General features: G+C 39.5%; 1 protein-coding gene across 3 annotated transcripts in view; it reads right to left on the bottom strand.

Annotated features, from left to right (window-relative positions):
• The window catches only part of aff2 (AF4/FMR2 family, member 2), a 206,482-nt gene that overhangs the window by 117,729 nt on the left and 68,816 nt on the right, over positions 1–19,937 (bottom strand). For all 3 annotated transcript variants that reach the window (XM_081611901.1, XM_081611900.1, XM_081611899.1), the window contains exons 2-4: positions 19,191–19,311; positions 9,756–10,407; positions 7,761–8,194 (exon numbers count right to left, since the gene is read on the bottom strand). In XM_081611901.1, coding sequence (XP_081468027.1) covers positions 7,761–8,194; positions 9,756–10,407; positions 19,191–19,311 — 1,207 coding nt within the window. The remainder of the gene's footprint in view (positions 1–7,760; positions 8,195–9,755; positions 10,408–19,190; positions 19,312–19,937) is intronic.

The raw sequence follows: 19,937 nt of genomic DNA, 5'->3' as shown, positions 1-19,937 counted from the left end.
GGTCTGATAGGCTTATACTGCAAAAATAGAAAATCTTAGCAAGTATTTTTGATCTAGTTTCTAGCACAAACATCTTAGTTTACTTGAAGTAAGACAAAACAGGTAACTTTTCTATTTTTTTTTCTTCTTTAAATTCAAAAGAATGCCCATAATTCTGTCCTTTTAGATACAGCATTATAAGAAATACACATGTAGAAATCTTAAAGCGACATCTCAGGACAGAGCAGCCAGGAAGTTGAAGTTTGGACACAAAGAGATCTTCCAAATGGACGCAACCAAAACCCTCAAGGAACAAAGTCGATCTCAGATCCATATAAAACCAGTCAGCAGATCTGAAGAGGTGCAAGATATAAACCTTAGTCAGTTAGGCAGTTCTGTCAGGAAGAACTATTTTGATCAAGTTTTAACATTTAAAAGATATAATAGTAAATACTACATTGCTGTAGGTAAACTCTTGAAATTGCCAGAATGATCAAAAGTTCTCTCAAATAATTCTCAAATCAATTTGTAAATCAAAATATTTTTGACCTAAAACAGGAGACGGATGAATCTGATTTAAAGTCTGACTGCGAGTCTATTTCAGATATTTATAAGGCGTAAATATCTTACAATATGTTATTTTCAACTGTAAATAATGGTAGGCTAATTTTTAAAGGTAAAGCAGCCGAAGTATCCTGGGAAGTTGGTCTCCTGCCCGGCTTTCTTCACAGCCTGACATCTGGTGTTATTAATGTGTGTATTACTGCTTTCCTTTCATCTAGCCAGTGGGCTATATAAAGGCTGAATCTTTTCATTCAAAAAGGCATACATGAATGCTTTCTCTGAGAGCAGAGATGATTTGGTTAGCGCTCCCCTCCCAGTGATTACTGACTGAAGGTCTTAGTCTAGCCTGCTTCTTATTTACCGCTACATTAGTGGGGAGGCGCTGCGTGTTCCCGTGCACGCGGCTGACGGAAAACACCGCAGCACGCCTCCAAATCAGTGTGAAATTACATCAGCCCCATACTTTGAACTACATGTAAATGAAACTTGTCATGGGCACTGTTGGAAATGTCACCTGTCACCTCCATGTTTACCTCCTCGCTAGACTGCTGGCAGGGTTTAACAAATGTACATACACATCCGTTTGACTGGAGTGTTGCTCACCTGAATGTGAACGCAGCGAACAGCGCGAGCCGCCGAACACTTTGATGTTAGAGGGGGGAGTTACTGGTGTTTTGTTTTTATTTTTCAGATTTTGCTTTTCTGAGTTATGCGTTAAACTTCTTCAGTTACAAAGTAGAAGTTTAATGCCACTTAGTATTTTTGCGACAGTTCACGTTTCTCTCGTCTGATCGGTCACATTTGCTGGGTTTCCATCGCAAATGTGCAAAAACAATTTCACAACTGCTGTTTTTCGATTAAATATAAAAGGAAATGAAAATCACACATGAATAAGCTTCTTCATGAAGAAAAAAAATCATGATCGCAATGGATGCAAATACTTAGATGAGATACAGTATATTCATAATTCAGCCAATGCGCTAGTTAGCGGTGTCCTCAACCGCCTCAAGCTACAGAACACAATGAAGATGTCGGTGCTAGTCCTGTCACAAGAATCAATAAATCAATTAATCGCATGATAGATTAAAACAAGTTTGATAATTTTAATTGCATGATTTATCGTTTTTCTACCAAGAACTGAATAACAAACGTCTTCAGTTTGGTGCTTTGGTCTCAAACAGCTGTTTTTTTTGAAGGACAGTTTTGTCTACGAAGAATTCCTAATTCATATTATTTGTTTTGTCTGTTGCTTACTTTGCATATTTAAAATGTCTCCCAGTTAAATGTTTATTAGAATTTAAAGTTTATTCATCTTTGAGAATGTGCTCTTGCATCATTATGCCTTTACCCTTATATTGCTTGAAAATTGTCTCAAAGCAACAATATTATCGTTTATCGCAATAACTTCTGGGACAATTCATCGTCCAGCAAAATTTGTTATCGTGACAGGCCTGGTTGGTGCCCGACTCAGAAAAGTAAAGCCAGAAAACATACACAAGACTAATATGCAATTTTTAAGAATTTAAGACATTTTATGGCCTTAATTTTAGATAAATTAATTTGAGACTGTTTAAAGATGCAGGACACCCTGAATTCATTCAACTCCACTAGATTTCAGCTTGTTATTTCTTTTATATTACATTCAGTCAGACTGGTCCAGCTAGAAAGTGAAAGCACCGGGTGTCATGTTTTAGTCTCATATGCAACACATTTAGTTGCTCGCTTGTTAATGTTCTGGAACTACAGCGGACATCACCGCATTAGAACAGCTGCAGCTGGAGAAAAATCCTTCACTCAACAGATACGTATGTCTGAGCGTGTGTGTGTTTGTGTGTCTCCATCCTCATTGAAGAGAATTCAAGGCTACTGTAACCGTTAGGAAACAATCAATACTGTTATCAGTCTGCTTTCCACTCCCGCTCTATCACATACACACTCTCCCATACACTCAGGAATAAAGGTCCCCGATCAATAATCCTATGGCGCTAAGAGAAAGCTTCCACAGCAGTTTAAAGCCTTATTGCACACGCTTGGTCACACAAAAACACACTGACAGCACACTCAACAGCAGAACTGCGAGGCACATATCGAGTGTTTTAAACCCATTTGTAGCGCCTGACTCAATTAGAAAACATTACACAAAACATCGGAGTGTTTGGGACTCTTAGGACTGACTACCAGAGGTACAAGCGAGTCTCTAACTTAATCCTTGCATCTTTAATAAGACATATTTGAGGGTTTTTCTATTTTTCTTTTTGCTTTTTTGTCACTCATCAGTATTATAGAACACCAAGCAAATCTTAAAACCAGACAGAGATAACCTGAGTAAAAGCTTTAGTTGAATTATGTTTTCAATAATAAACGCTATCAGAACCGTCCTGGGTCCCTATGAAAAAGTTATTAGTTATGGTTGTGTCTTCTTTGGTTGTTGTTGTTTTTTTTGTGGCATTTGGAACATTAATCAATATGTTATATGTATATTTGATGATTATTCTTAATTTATATTATGGTATTTGACAAAATGTAACGTTTATTGCTTGTTTCATAACTGGTTACTGTATTACGTTTTTATCTTACGATGTAATGCCCTTCGAACTGCCTTGTTGCTGAATCATTATCATTAGCTGCATAGCTGTTTACATTCAGGCACAAAGAGGAGATTAAGGTCATACCTTGTTTAAGGTATGACCTTAAACAAACAAGAAAGTTTGTTTAAGGTCATACCACAGTATATAATTTGGATCCAGTCTTGGACTAGGCTACTTCAAAACTATCTTTTGGTATATGTTTTGAGTCATTTAGTTCAAGAATTTCTGGTGTGCGTCATCATCCGGCTGCAGAATCCAAATGCACTTCAGGTTAATGTTTGAAAGTATAGGTTTTTATTCGTTTAAATAACATATTGTCACACGGACATCACCATGTGACAATACGAGGAGGGGAAGAGGTTTTCGTGTCGTTTCCCTCAGTGGCTCTTGGTGCAGCGCCCCCACAGGCGAGGAGGGGAACAGGTTTTTCAAACCATTAGGTTTTTTGACACAGCGCTGTGTGAAAGCGAACACCCTTAGCCTAATATTAAAATTCCCCTTACTGTCTGAACATTTAAATCACCTCTTTACATTTCACTTCTGTTTACAGAGACGAAGCATGAAGCAGAAGCAATTGAAGTGTCCCATCTGTTTCTGGTTCACAAAGCCCTACCCTGCGACATGCTGCTCTTTTGCTATTTAAGTTGCAGAACGCATCCAGGAACTCATCTAACTAGAACAAATACAGCCATGATAAGGTGCCGTAATCAGTCAGTCATTGTCTGTCTCTCTCTTCCTCATCTCCTTCCCTTCACCTTCAGTGCAAATCGAGTCCAACACCTTCCCTCACGGAAGCTGTCGACGCCACGAAGCGTCCAGAAACACTTGTGGCCATGAAAGTAAACTATGTTTCAATTCCCCTCGTCTTCCTCCGCCGTTTGTCCTTCCATCTCCCTCTTAGTGCCATATGCTCCGAGCTCCAGCTCAGGCTCATTTACAGCCCTGCACACACACGCACACGCATGCACACGCACACACACACACACAGATCTGTCCTATCAAAGAATAGGAACAGCTGGCTTTCTCGATATGGATGGCTGCTCGCCTGTCAACGAGTCTCACGTAGCACACGCACGCACGCACACACACACACACGCACACACACACACGCATACAGGAGCATCATCATCAAAACTTGCATCTCCTGCTGCTTCAAGAGGAGAAGAAAGAAAAAAAGAAAGAGAGAGAGAAAGATGCAGAGATGAATAGACAATACGTGGGGGTGGGGGGTGTGAGTCTAAAAAAATGCAAACATGCGCTCAGGACTTGTGACATCAGAAGCAGACTGACAGTATGTGTCACAGTTAACCAGCTAAAGCAGATGCTCATGAATAATTGAAGGGGTTAAATTAGGAGGAGTCTGTTCCTGCACCATGAAAATGTCTGTATTACTGTGTTTTTTTAAGTCTTTAATTTGAATTTATAATTGGGTGTCAAATGATAAACAGATTATAAATTAGCACTAAGATGTGAATGTGAATGACATATTTGTAAACTTGCTAATAATTTGTTTACATCCAGGCGAAGTGGGTCTTGGTTGGTTGTTCAAGGTGCTTGATCACGGAGTTCTGCGTTCCTTTACTGAACGCTGGATAACGTTTCCAAAAGATCCATGAAACAAAAATCAAATCTGAAGAGAAACAGACTTTTATTTTTGTTGTTGAGTGGCAACGTTTGGTTGTAGGAAAAAAAAAGGAGTTTCCATTTCAGTTTTGCTCAAAAAAAGCGCCAAAACTTTCTATCGAAACACAAGTTGTTTCAAAGTTGCTGTGTTTCTATAGACAATTTATTTTTGAAATGTCAAATTGTGCAACTTCATGGTCAATGGAAACACAGCTAATAGAAATCAGCTGAAAGCTGAATGGAAAAACCAACCAAGTGTAACTAAACCCCAAATATTTTTATTTTTTTTTGCTGGTAAGCTGCCTCTGTGGTTTTATCTTTATTTTTTTTTATATATTTTCGTGCAAATTTGTTTACTTTTGCTTTATTTTACCTAAAGCCACCTCAGTGCTGACACCTCTGGTGAGACGGTGGTTAGGCAGTTGGATTCGATCTATTTTACATGACACTGCTTTTCATCGTGTTCAAGTGTAAAACCACCTCTCTTAGACAACCTGCTGAAGCAAACAATCCACACACACCCTCAATAGTAAACACGGCCTCTTTGGGCTTTGAGCTGTGAAGCGGCGCTCACAACTCCATATTGCAAAGTCTGGTTGGCAATAGATAGCAAATTATTTTTGAAGCTACAGGTCGTATGCAAAAGGTTTTCGTCATTGCCCTTAAAGAGAAGTCTTACAAATACACATATAATGTATTGCATGTTGTAAAGAGAGCCTTGAGAGCAGCTGGGGATAGCATTATTGAAGGATGGTGAGGAAAGTAGCTGAGGGGGAGGCATATTTGGTGAGTACTGAGAGAATTATTGCCTTCCCAGTGGAAGTAATGTTTCTAGACTTGGAGCATTCGAGCCACATTTGAACGGTTATGGAGTTGGACTGCAGAGCAGTAGTAGTGTAAATCCAGAGTGAAGGGGCTTTAAATTTCGTCCTCATTTCAGAGCACAGACTGTACCTGTCATCAGACCTCTGCCTGAAGAATTCTGGTATGTGGGGAGTTTAGCTTGCTCTGAGGTCTGTTTTAGCAGGAAGGTGCTGTAGATGGTTTCACCTTAACAGCACTCACTAGGCATTACGGTGCAGCGGCAACTTCTCAATTAAAAATGATTTGCTACGAAGGCGAGGATGTGTTGACAGAAAAGCAAAGGGCATAATGCAGAAAAATTGTAACAAAATAAAATAAAAAAATCATGATGCCAATTTGTATTGCCCTTTTTGTTAAGAAAAGCTGGTTGACCCTCTTGATTCAAGAGAAAACTCTGACTTTTAAGAAAATGGCCACCAGCATCAGAGATGACTGATTTTAATCTTGATCTTCTACGATAGCTGTTTGTAATTTCAGTACTGAAAATGACACTTGCCTAATTAGTTTTAAAAATATACTCTTCTAAAGTAGAGTTGATCAAGTATTTCCAGACTATTTTTCTTCTGCTGCTTGTTCACTTGTACCTGCCCAATGCGTCTCACTTATGGCTTCAGGCATGAAAAGACTAAACACATTTCTGGATTGGCTCTTAAGTCACCTAATGTATAGCAGTCTATCCCAGAAACAGTGGCTTACTTCTGTAGAAAACCTTCCAGGTCTCATATAAATTTGTTTCACTTGGCCTGTCAAATATTTTAAGGATGTACAATGAGATTTGTCAAGTCTGGAAGGATCTCTTTGGAAATGACCTGTTGGTTTTTTCAATGCTGCATGTGCAACTAAAGAAATGGGAAAACATTATCCTGGTGCAACAGGTTGCCAAGAGCAAAAGATTCAAAGATTCCAAAGGGTTCCAGGCATGGAAGTTATCGATTTTTGAGTTAATCTAAAGTTGATTGATCTTATCGATCGATAAGCAGCCATTTTCTTAAAAGTCTGAGTTTTCTCTTGCATCAAGAGGATCAACTGGTGTGACGGGCACCTGTCACCATTGTGAATGAATCCCTGTTCCTTAACATAAAGGGCATCATGATTTGTTTTTTGATTGTTATGCCCTTTGCTTTTCTGTCCTCGCCTTCTTAGCAAATCAGTCATTTTTAATTGAGAAGTTGACGCTGCACCGTAATGCAGAGCGAGTGCTATTAAGGTGAAACTTCTGCAGCTTGTCAAGTGTTTATATTTCAAAACAGAACCACATAAAATCATTTTATCAATCAATCAATCAATCAAATTTTATTTGTATAGCACATTTCAGCAGCAAGGCATTTCAAAGTGCTTTACATAATTAAAATAAAAACAGCATGTGACATTGAATAAACAGTGAGAAAGAGAAAGAGATTTTGAAAAAGATTAAAAAAGATAAAAACATTAAAACCCGCACCCCTTTTAGGACTTCAATTAAACATTGTTTAACTGGGACTCTAATCCTCTGGGACTTTAGTCAAAAACACCATTTGACAAGGACTCCATCTCCGGACTCAATTGTTTGTTTTTCCTGTTCTAGTATGACCCCGCCACCTTTGTTTCTGTATCTACTGGCCATCCTTAAGCCAAACTACAACACTAAAAGACGGTCTAAGCTGACGTTATCGGTTAATCGATTGGAACTCAATTTAATCTAAAGAACAATTAGATTAGATAGTTCTAAACAAAGCTAACACAACAGTAGACAAACAAAAATAGAAAGCTAATCAACAATCAACCATCAGTCTCAAAGCTGTCCTGTAAACGCATTAAAGCCCACCCAGGAACCACCAGGTTGCTTAATGAATGCCTGTAACGTGCTCTGTTGAAGCTTCTGGGTGATTGACAACATGTCAATTCAGTCAGGGGCTCAGTTTTGTTCTGTCCTACTATTTTACTGACAGATTATTTATAGTATAATAAAAAATAAATCCTAAATATTAAAACCAGCAGACCAGAGAGGCTGCCAATTTTACTTTGTTCTTCAAAGTAAAAGTTTTTCATTTGCTTTTTCAGTAAAAAAACAAAGAAAAAAAAAAACAAAGAAAGATGATTTGACTCAATCTACAGACTCTTTTAAGGTCAATGCACCAACTGTAACCAACTCCAAATTCTTACCTCTCCTGTGTGGCTGAGGTTCAGTTTTGGCAGTTTGTTCTTTACGTTTCCAGACGTTCCTCCAAAAGATTGGCTGCTGCTAAACCCCTCTGTTGCCACCGGAGGGGGCTTAAGCTGCGGGGAGTCACTTGGCGCCTGGTCCTGGCCGTCCATTGGGCGAACGTACGCAGTGGGCTTCTGCTGAACAGCAATCGGCTTCCCCGATAGGCAGCCGGGTGGGAAAGTTGGCGTGGTCAGTCCAGATGTGGGGGTGGTCAGACCGGGCGTGGGAGTTGTCAGAACCGAGGTGGAAGCCAGCGGGGAGGAGGACAAAGAAACGTGTGAACTTGTTTCGTTTTCGAACGGGGAGGTTTTGAAAGATCCGCCATTTTCCACGCTGGAGGAAGACTTAAAGTGGCAACCGTCTACAGTGGAGGACCGAAAGTTGCCGCCATCTGTAAGAGAAAGAAGAAAAAGAACCCACCTGAGAACAATAAACCCTACCAACAGCTCATTGTCAGAGATCAGTAAGATCAGTACAGCCAATCAAATTGAAAAGAATTAAGATGTTTTGAGGTTTCAAAATCAACCTTATTATCTGGTTATGTAATAAATGCTAATTTTAATCATTTTTACCAAGAAGGTCTGAATCATTGGAACCCTTCAAAATTTTACTACAATTATTTAATCAGCCTTCATGACTCAGGCAAGGATAAAAAAAACAACAAATTATGAATTTTGATATAAAATGTTTTGTATTTTACACCTATAATCAGACACATCTGTAAAAGCTTTCCTAGATTTGAGAAAGGCAACCCTAAGAGTTAATGAATAAAACAACAAAACCTCTTGATTTGGGTTGAAATTATTTCCTCGAGTTTATAAGATAACGTTGGTTTCACAAGAAGAAGACTGGACAAGATTGTAGCAATATTTTTAGAGAAACTAAACACTCAATTTTTTAAACAAACACAGAAAGGTTTTACAAATGTAACGTTTGCTTTTAAGAATACGTAATCGCTGTAGAACATTTCTGTTCAGGTTTCAATACTTTGTATGTCGCGATTTCCATTTGTTGAATTCTATGGTAAAAATGGCCTTTCTGTATTTTCCAGGTATTTCAGATTTTGAACTACATTTGATTAATAGTATCAAAAAATTCACCTGATAGTCGGTCAGACTACAACATTGGTTATCTTTTCAGCTGATGCTAAAAACAAACCAGTTTTGAAAAACCTGTTCCCCTCCTGGCCTGTGGTGGCGCTGCACCAAGAAGAAGAAGACACCAAGCGCAACTTTCTCCTTCACAAAATGTAAACAAAAACGGTGTGACGTCAAATCTTAACAGTTGTAGGATTTCTCTTTAGTTGTTGGTAAAAGACTATAAACAACTAGCTTTAGACTCACATGTTTGTTTAGGTTGTATTTACCCAGAATGCCCTCTGGTTTAGTCTGCATCCTGCTTTTGGAGTGGTCTCTGATTTGCTTGGTACATTTTAACCGAAGAGACTTTGGTTTTTAGAGAGTCGACTTTTTTGGTCCGCTTGCACATTCACATCTCCCTAAACGAACCAAACTTTCTAGGTAAATGAACTATGAAGCGGACCAGACAGAGCTGGTGTGATCCACCCTTAGGATCCAATAGGAAGCTCCAATCCAACTTTAATTTTGTTAATGGCCACAGGCTTTGAAACTGTTCCGGACTGCTTGTCCGCAAGGCATGAGAGCCTCATGTTCATGAACGTACTGAGGTATGTCGACACGCTAAAGGACTCACATACCAATGGCAACAAGATAGCAGACCTGAATTATTATGATGTTTAGTATGGAAAGATTTTATGCAGTAAGGTACACATCTACAGTATCTTTCAATGTTTATATCTTCACAACACTGATACAAGCCAACAGTCCATTAATTAAACCATCCGATATTAAATGTACATAAAACTGAAAGACTCTTGAAAGCAACAGAATCAGAGTAGCAATCCCTTTTGAGGCACGTTGCATCACATTTACCTGGTAGGGAATGGCTTTTGGACGAATGCCTTCTGGAAGAGGACGAGGAAGAGGATGTAGATGAGGAAGAAGGGCTTGATTCCTCTTTCAGACCCAGTTCATCTTTGAGAGAGCTGAACAGCTCCTCGTGCCTTTGCAGCTGCTGTTCCTCTAAAAGAGCCATTTTGCCCCGGCTGGCCGCGGCGGCCGCAGGGACCTGCCCCTGTCCGTTCTGCCCCGGCGCCCCTGACCCTACCACCAGGCCCGTCGCTTGGCCTCCCTTCGACCATTCCATGGAGCTCCTCGACTTCTTCGCATTCTGGTGCGGGGCTGCCACCCCGGTCGATAACGACGTGACGACGGCGGGCGGCTGCATGGAGGCTGACGACAGCGCGCCGCTTCCCGTCCTCTTTTCCCCGCTTCCCTCTGCTCCTCCTCCTCCTCCACTGCCCGCTGCTCCTCTCAAGGCCTCGTTGAACAGCTGGGACTCCGTGGCCGATCTGTCGGCGGTGGAGGAGCCCGCTGCTTGCTGCTGGTTGTTGCTCGCGGCACTGCCTTTGGGGATTCCCACCAAGTGGCTCTGGTTGGAGTGGCTGGTTAGCAGGTCTTTCATTTCTTCGTAGGAGCCCAGGGTGTTCTGGACTCGGTTGGCCAACGCATCGCCCTTATTAGTCTGACAGGGAAGGGAAAAAAAAGGAAGAGGGAAAAAGGACAGAGAGGGAGAAGAAAAAGGACATTAATTGAGTCTTCCATTTCTCCTTTTTACCAGACTTGATGAACAGCCCTCTTTACTCATCTGGAAAGGAATAGTGAGAGATAGATAGGGTGACCACTGACCAGCCTTCCGGAGGAGATGATTAATTAAATAATACCACCTTTAAGAGGCCCCATCCCGGGCTGAAGCTGTGAAATTAATGGGGCAGGAGTCATTATTACCCTGACCCCACATTCTCAGCCAATCACTGTTTGGAGGACAGTCCTGCCTTTACTTATATGTCATCCTATAGCAGCCTACCTGCTATCAGAAATGCTGAGAGGTGCCCAAGAATAGCCTAACAGCTCATTTAGTGTCAGTGACAGATTCCCTAAAGAAAGAAGAAAATCAGCACTAGTGGCAGCAGTTCTTCTTGGGCCAAAAAAAGAGGAAAATAAAGTCCCACAACTGGTAAGAGTGTGTAAAATCTGTTTGTATTGTATGGTTTGCTTTGTTTTTTTTTTTTTAAGTTGAAACATCTAATTACTATACCAAGACTTGGCAATTACCATACCACACGGCATAAATAAGATGTCACGCAGAAGACTGTTTCTGTTAACCACTAGCCACTTTTGAGGAAACCAAGTTTATTGGTAGAGAACTGCTGTAAGTAATCACCAAGTCGCCATAATAAGGAAAGAAAACGGCTTATCCGCCTTACCGTCACAACGTGGAGTTTGGTTCACTTTACTGGGACTTTACTGGGATCTGTGAGCTTCAGACAGAATAGACTAGGATCGGTTATTGTAACGTTTACTGTTATCGAAGGAGCTTTTTATTTATCATTATAGGAATTATGATACAAAATAGCACCAATAAACTTTAATAGTTGATGTATACAAACATAGAAAATGATAAATTGACGTGTTTGAACTTTTTTCCCCCCAATGTTGGGCCCATGAAAGCATACTGATTTTATTTGGTATTTTTAGCATGTCCTATATTTGGCATTTCAGGAATACCATATGAAGAAGATGGGTGCCCACATTTGGCAGGGTATAACAATGTTTTTACTAATATGACTATACTTTAAACGTGCAGTAGCATGTATTTTCCAGGCACACAATACATACCACACAACCTTTTGTTTATTTGCTAATATCAAGTGTTTGCTGATTGCTGCTGGCTAGTCTGAGTGGGGAGTGATGGGCAGAGCTGCTCTGTGAGGTGGAAACTTGGAAACTGAAATTCCAAGGAGGAGCTTTATTCTCGGAGGCCGAGTTAGGTCCACCCAGCTGAATGGTTGCCATGCAGCTTAAAGGATTTCTCAAACATGCCTGATTGATTTTACATAACGCTGCCCCCTTAATGTATTTGAACAGGTTTACTGGAAATTAAAAAGTAAGGTTGAAGCAAGGAACAATTGCTGTAAAGACTTTTGTTTTTTTTTTTACACATCTTTACCAGAGGAAGCAATAAATACGTGACAAGTTTTCAACCTGAACAACGAGCCGTAAAGCCGACACCATTCATCAGCCGGATCTGAATTATGCAAGACCTACAGCAAACCGACGCACGGCTGACATTTCATCGTGAATTACAGACAAACGTGGAACAATGGGACCAGTGAGCAAGATCAATGCAAAATGCCGTCCAGTAATTTTATTGCACATCTGATTAGCAATCTGGTCAATAGAATTTCTCAGTCAGAAGGCAGAGGTTGCTGACGGCCCAATTACCACGGCACTAACAGGGACACGGCGTGTCAAGTCAGAGCAAAGCTGGTGAGAAGAAGTAAAATCGTATTTATTTGGAGAATTAAAGAGAGGAGGAAGCTGTAAGAAGATTAATAAACTTAAAGATGAATTTAAATCATCTGTAGATCTCCGAGGCGAGAGAAGAATGGACAATTAAAGACTGATATGTCGATGGTTGTTCTTCCTCGAGGTGATCGTTTGAGCGTGCGGTTTTGTTGTTCCAATGCAAACGGCTTCAGTCAATAACCAAATAATAGAGTAATAACATGCAATGATCCATGGAGAGGGCTCATTGCTGAGGAGGGAATTCTAAGTGTGTGTGTGTTTGTTACAGCAAACACTTCACAACATTACGAATGATCATAACACCATGGCACTATTGGCTGTAATAGAGGGCCATTTAAGCTGCGTTTCATGGTGATCACAAGTTTCTGCTTTCACCAAGCAATTGTTCTGACATGAGTTTTATGAGCCAGGTGGAGCTGAAATCACAAAGTGTTCTGGTTTTAACATGCCTCGGCGGAAAGCGAGCGGATCTGAGAGAGAGAAAACCATGGAAACGACGCTCGCACCGCGCCGTTAGCCCGCGTGTTTGGCAGGCCTTTTTTGTATTTGTTCTGTTTGTAAAAATGAGACGTTTTGCACATTAGCACATAACTGAGGATAATGGGGACGTCTGTAATAGTTTGATAATGTTAATGGTTTGGTGAACAGCCAAAGTAATGGACGTATTGGACTTTGTCGTGATGGTACCATGAGATGGGGGGAGGAGGGGAGTGTAATCATGAGCATTTGGATTTATTTTGTTTACACCATGGTGACCAATTTTCACCAATACTGGCAGATTAGGGTGTAAAAGCAATTTAGTCTTGTACTGACCATGCCACTTTCTTAAAAAACTGTAAATACACTTAGTGGAAAGAAAACAAATAAAGAACCAAGCAAGGTTATTATAGTAAACTAAAACTAACAAAATAGCCAAATCTGAAACTGAGAAAACAACTAACTGAAATAAATAAAAAGGGCAATTAATGGAGGGAAACTATAACTAACAAATTTTCACTTTTCTTGGCTCTGACTGGTGACCCGCAGGGTCCAAACTCAAAAACAACCTGAGTGAAGTTGACCTTCTTGCCCTCTTCACGTTGAATGGAAATGGTGTCAAATGTATGTGCAGCAACAAAACTGTGTGCTGTTAGAATCTTTAAATTTTACAAAAGAAAAACGTTTCCAGAGGTCACCAGAGATTAGCACCAAGCCCAAAATTTGGTCTGTGCAGCAAAACCTTTTAAAGCGCAGTTGATTGATGCCAAATTTGTTTGACTTTGTAAGTGTGTGTGAGGGTGGAAAAGGGGGTCGTTTTGACCTTTGATGACCTCTGGAAACATTAAGTAATATCTTTAAAGTGACAGCAGCACAAATGATGATTTTTGCTGCATAAACATGTGACACCAATTTTGCTTGATTTGAAGAAGAAACTTGAACTGACACTGACCACAACACTCTTCAGTTTGGAAGTTGTTACTGTGAGATGACAACCAAAAACTGTCAGTATTTGTAAGATTTTTGAAAGCGACGTCGCAGAAGCTAAACAATACTGTAAGTTGTTTAAAAGGAAATTGTATTTTCTGAATGTTCTACAGAGAGTAGTGTGCTTACACACAGTCGACCCATTTTATGTTTGCTTTTCAACCTCAGCCAGCCATTAAAGGCGCTGGATTTGGAAGTGTAGGAAGTCTTTTGGGAATCTCAGTTATTTTCTGTCTTCTCTAGGTCAGCACTCAAAGACAACAGTTCAGTTTTGCTAGTCCTACCAAAAGTGCTAACACTAAAGTTAGTAAAACAGCGCTTCATTCATTGTGACATCGCCTCTACTCCTAATAAAGTAATCAATAGTGGAAAACATATTTACTATTTAATATTTTTATAGTATAGCTTGGACAGAGAAATTACAAATGGCAAAAACTCAGATCAGCAGATCAATAATTATTTTTATTTTTTTTTACTTGAAACATAAAGGCCATAAATATTCTTCTAAAAAATGGTACAACAAGATAGAAGGAGTGAAATATCACCAAACAGATTTCAAGATAACTAATCAAGAAGGCGGAACGCCGACAAACATCATTAATCTGTCCCATCAAGTCTTTCCTTTGCATCGTTTCGCCTCTAATAAAACAAGAAAACCTCCAAACGCGCAAATAAACGAAAGAAAGAAAACGATCAAGACGCATTTACGGACGATGCACATCAGAACCGACGGGAAAGCATTCAAATAACCCTAACAGAAGTCGCTGCTGTGCGCACACACTTGCACACACTCGCACACACTCGCACAAACACTACACACCGTGGAGAGCCCAAGTTAGCTGTGAATAAATTAGCCCATCTCGTCTCCATCTCAGGCTCATGAATAAAAGATCTGGTGGCTGAAGAGGAACAGAAAACACATTTACAGAGAGGTAAAATGGAAAACAGAGGAGAGGGAGAGGATGAATACCTATGTATGACTTCGGTGTGTGTGCATGTGCGCTTGTGTTTAAGAGTGTGTGAATAGATCATCCCAAATAGCTGCTAACAGCATAACGCTCCTTAACAGGATTAGAAGAGGGATTAGCTAATAGCTGACAGAGAGAATGAACGTTGGGAGAGAGAGGAGAAGAAAAAGACAGAAGTGACGGACACATGATTAAAAAAACCAAAACAACAAAAAAAATAAAAACAGAAAGCAGAGGTCATTCAGGCTCCACAAATCCAATATCCGACAGCTAAAACGAGCTGATATGAAAGAAGGAGCTCGGACTTAAATGCAGAGCGGGGGGGAAGAAAATTGCTTGGGAACAGGCTTTGGCAAAAAACCAGCGAATTGATCAAACAAAGTGAGTATAAAAAAATACAAATAAAAAAATGAAATTTCTGTAAATAAATCAGTAGAAGAAAATAGCGAGCAGCGAGGTATAAACTGGAGAAATGTGCGGACATTTCTTCAAACAGTTGAAAAAGAGCAGGCGTATTAAACGAGTAAACAAGTTGTCCCCTATGAATGATGCAGTGACCCGTTCCCTTTTATCAGAATTATTTTCTTTTCAATTACAGCTTCCCTGTTCAGCTAATGACTGTAATTAATGAGGAACCTAAAAACCTCTGTGCAGCAGCGTATTACCAGGGAACTGCCTCTTTGCTGAATAATAAGGCTTCCCGCAAATTAGATCTAATACCAAAATTCAGGGCTTTGGTATTTAGGTTTAGTGTTGCTAAGAGCTAAAAGTTACCATGTTATAAATCCAATCCCCTCCCCTGGTAATTACAGTATTAGTGTACATTTTTTTCAATATGAATTGTAAGTATCTTTTGACATCGGTAATGCTGTTAAAAAGCACTATGATGTATCCGTTATTCACATCCCCGTGGTGGGATTAGTTATTTCTTCATGCCAGAAAAAGACAGATTGGTCCACCACTCACAGCAGATTTAGTTGAGATAAAAATAAATAAAACATTTTTAGTCAGAAAACCTATTAAAAAGTCCATAGATGAACTTGAAGAAGTAGGAAAATGGTGGCGGCTACCTCTTCCTCACTGTCACTGGATAAGAGTTAAAAATCTTGATGCACAAAACCCGACCGTGTTTTCATTTGAAGTATCAGATTAGAAAACATAGACGGAAACAGCAAAATTCTAAACAATTTCCACAAATTTTGCAAAAACAAATTTTTTACAATAGCTTGAGGTGGTCAGCGTTAACTGGAGCTAAATGGTGCGTTTATAAAACTAACTAAAGCTGAAATTATAGATGTAATATCCTCTATTTTCATGTTCATAAATTTATTTATTAGCCTTTTGAGCTGATGTGAAATTGATTCTCCCCCTCACACAAGCAGTTTACGTCAGCTGTCAGAAAAGTTTGGTAGTCTATAATCCTTCTTGCGACATTTACGCTAAAATGGCGGCACCAAAAGTTGGGAGGAAACACCAGAGTGGTTGTTCAATGATAACTGAATCCATTTTTTGGAAAGTCTTCTGTTGATGTAAACATAATCACAGTACAATACTTCAACCTTTTTCAATTCTGCACCCAAAAATTAACCAAGAAAAAACTAAAACTACGACAATAACTACTAAAAAGTGAACTGAAACTAAATATTTAACTTTTAAAAACTGTAAAACACACACTAGCAGCTACTTAAAACTAACTGAAATAGACAAAAAGTCACAACAAAACTAAACTACAATGAAAAACCCAAAACTATCATAACCCCAGTTCTAACATAGCGAACAGGACGCAGCATCGCCAACGCTGGCTGTGATGACAGAACAATTACATCTTGACCCAGAAATTTCCCTCCCTTTCTCTGAATCATGTGATCCATGCCAGTTTTCTACCTCTACTTCTTGTTTAGTACAGCCGTGTGTGACGTCAACATTTGAAATCACACAATTACGCCTGATTGATTCGCTCCAAACCAGTAGACGGGTACCCCACAATTTGTATTTCCTTTTTTTTTTTTGGCGACATTTTTAAAGTTAGCTCAAAATTAGCCTGTCAACTGGATGGAAACGTAGCCTACCTGTGTACAAATGACTGGAATTCATTTTATTTGTAGACGCTAGCATGCAGCAGTGGTACCTCACACCGACCAGGCCACACACACACACAACCCTCCTCTCTCTCCTCGTACACACTGATCTTGACCTTACGTCTTCACTGTTAATTGGCTTAGAAACGATTACTAGGAGTGTGGAGGCCCCTAGAATTGGATTCATTATCAGAAGAGCAACCTCTCATTTGCTTCTACTGACCCCCGAACCCCGAGGAGCATCTTGGTAAGAAACCCTCTTATCCTCTGTGTTTGGACACAGCAGGTTAGTGCAAATGCTGTCGAGACTCAAAGCTGCTCTGGTCTAACCAAGTGTTGAAGTGCCTGGTGGAAGCTAATGAGAGTTAACAAGCCAAAATCAATTTTACACAGTGCCCGAGGACTTCATGCATGTCTGGTTTACATTTCGTTAAAGAAAGGGAAGAGGGAAAAAAAAGGTATCTGAACATAATAAGTATACAACTGTGTGTACAATTGTTTCAGATTTTAGCCTCAGGGAAAAAGGGGATGAGAAAACAGTCACATTATCTGCTTTCTCATCCACCGAACGACATTAAACAATACAGAAGACTCGCATTATTGTTTGTCACCCGTAATAAGTCCTTTCGAATGATAATTTACAGCAGGCAGAGCAGCTTTATATTAGCCTAAATCACAGAGTCGCGTTCTTGGAGGAGACTAGCCTATCCTAATTGATTAAGGTGTTGTAAACTTGGTCTCTTTCCCCTAAATTCAATTCTGGAGTCAGGTATGTTCAGCTCTTCTCCAGCAGAGATAAATCAGCAGCATAAACCTGTCTCCCTGACAGAAATAAAAGAGCACCACATGTGGGAAAAGCAGCTCTCTCTGTCATACAGCTAAGGAAAGGCTGGAGACATGGATGAGGAAGACTTATGGAGGTTAGCTTGTAGCCCCGTCTTAGCTTCAGGCTCCCTTTCATTCCTTAAATTTAAACAGATACACACTAGTTCTTCAAATTTACAGAGACACATATTTCCATTTCAGAACACGTTTTACTTTTGAAGTTTCATTTAGGCAACTGTTATTTTAAAAAAATTACCATTATAATGTAATGTGTAGCTAGCCATGTGACTGAGACTAGCAAGTCAGTGTACAGATACCGTTAGCTCGACTCAGTGGAAGCAAAACCCAAATTTCTCACAAACCTGAATGATGAGTTTCATTTGGAGTCGGAGAGCCAATCTGGGAATGAAGCTAAACCCAAGTCGAACGCTACACCCAAGATGTTGTGATGCTAGCTGTTGCTAGCTACAATCTACAAGTCAAGCAACATAACATAAACACATTTTATGTGTTTATTTTATGCGTTTAAACTCTAAGGAAACATGCTAACTAATACAGTTGTGTGTCTGCGATTTAATGATAAGTCAGAACTGATAAAGGTTTCTTCCTGCTACGTTTCCTTTGCTTTATATGTGAAGTAAGTGTGCCGACCATTGAACTAATACTTTGTTAGGCTAATTTTGGTTTGGTCTCCTTCAGTCAAGACTCCCATCAATCGCAGTGAGTTTGGTTCTCCTAACATAAGTTCAGATGACCTACAGTTCTGGAAAAAATGAAGAGCCTCTGCATTGAACCCTATTGAAAACCTCCTGGTTATTCAACCAAATATTGATTTCTGAACTCTAAGTTAAAACTTTAGTATAGTTGTTTCTAAATGAATATAAACTTGTTTTCTTTGCATTATTTCAGGTCTGAAAGCTCTGCATCTGTTTTGTTATTTTGACCATTTCTCATTTTCTGCTAATAAATGCAAATATTTTGTTTTGAATTTCAGAGACATGCTCTCAGTACTTCAAAGAATAAAAGAATAATGTTCATTTTACTCAAACATATAACTATAAAAAGTAAAATCGGGGAAACTGGTCATTTGAAGTGGTCTTAAAATTTTTTCCAGAGCTGTATAGTAAGATTTTCATTTGGAAAAGAAGAAAAATATGATATTATTTAAAAAAACATTTCAGTTAGAAACACAAAACAAACAAAATTTCAAAAGTTTAAAATTTTTGACTTTTGAAACTGAAATCTCCCATTTCTTTCCAAAAAACTTTGAGTTCGTGTATAAATTTACTCATTTTTTTTCCTTTCTTTTTATAACAACCCTAATGCATCATTATATTTAACCCTCTAGCACCAAATGCATAACTTTTTATACGATCGTTTCTCTAACAAAACATTGTCAAAAATATGCTGTATTGAGTAAACATGTTGTAAAAATATGCATATAAATCAGTAATATACTCTTTAGCAATATACTCTGTAGCATTTTAAGTATCACACAATGTTGTCACAAAATAGATGTTTTTGGTCATGATGATTAAATGAGTGCTTAAACTTGTGTCAGCTTATAGTTTTTTCATTGATTTATTTATTTTTTTTTCTTTTACTTTATATGGTTCTCCAAAGAGGTTAAATCCGGTTGAGAACAAGTCTTCATCTTGCTGGACCTCCTGGTTCCTCCTCTCCCACTCTCTCCTCTTCAGTGCACTGCGCTCCGACTCAAGATGGCTGCAAAGACATAAAAACAGAAGCTTGTTAGCATGAGCCTTTCTGCCACAGCATTTACGGGTAAACGTAGAAACAACGGGGTTGCTGATGTTTGAGGCGCCGGCTGACAGATCTTCAAATTCCACTCAAACACGGCAACAAGAGACGATAACGAGACTAAAGGTCAGGCCCGGCAGGAGGTCCAAAGTATCCTGAAAGTAAAAACTTTAATAGTAATCTTCAATAAATAGCTCATTGTGGTGAAAAAAATGAGTGAAACATGGCCGGTCCACCTGGCAATGGCGCCTCCATCACTGCCGGTCAAAGCTAGAGTCACGAGTCCTGCAGAGCTATTTGACCTGTGATTAAATGCCAGCTGGGCTTTAATCAGACAGAAAAAAGTTTCATGTCAGTAGGTGTTGGAGGGGATTTTTTTAATTAATGTGAAAGGGGCTTTTTCTGAAAGGTTTTTTTGGGGGAGGAATTTAATGCTTCTAAGGGAGTCTAGACATTTTTTTTTTCCATCTGCCGACCACTAGAAGACCGTTCACACCCCCGTAGCTACGGCGCGTATCTCAGCTGGTATTTTTACCTCCAAGAACAGATTAAGCAAATGAGAACTTTTAGAGGGGCTGATAGTTGTCAAG

Source organism: Poecilia reticulata, chromosome 10, assembly GCF_904066995.2.
Source record: "Poecilia reticulata chromosome 10, P_reticulata-male-v2, whole genome shotgun sequence".
Taxonomy (NCBI): domain Eukaryota; kingdom Metazoa; phylum Chordata; class Actinopteri; order Cyprinodontiformes; family Poeciliidae; genus Poecilia; species Poecilia reticulata.
This window is presented reverse-complemented; position numbering and strand designations above follow the sequence as displayed.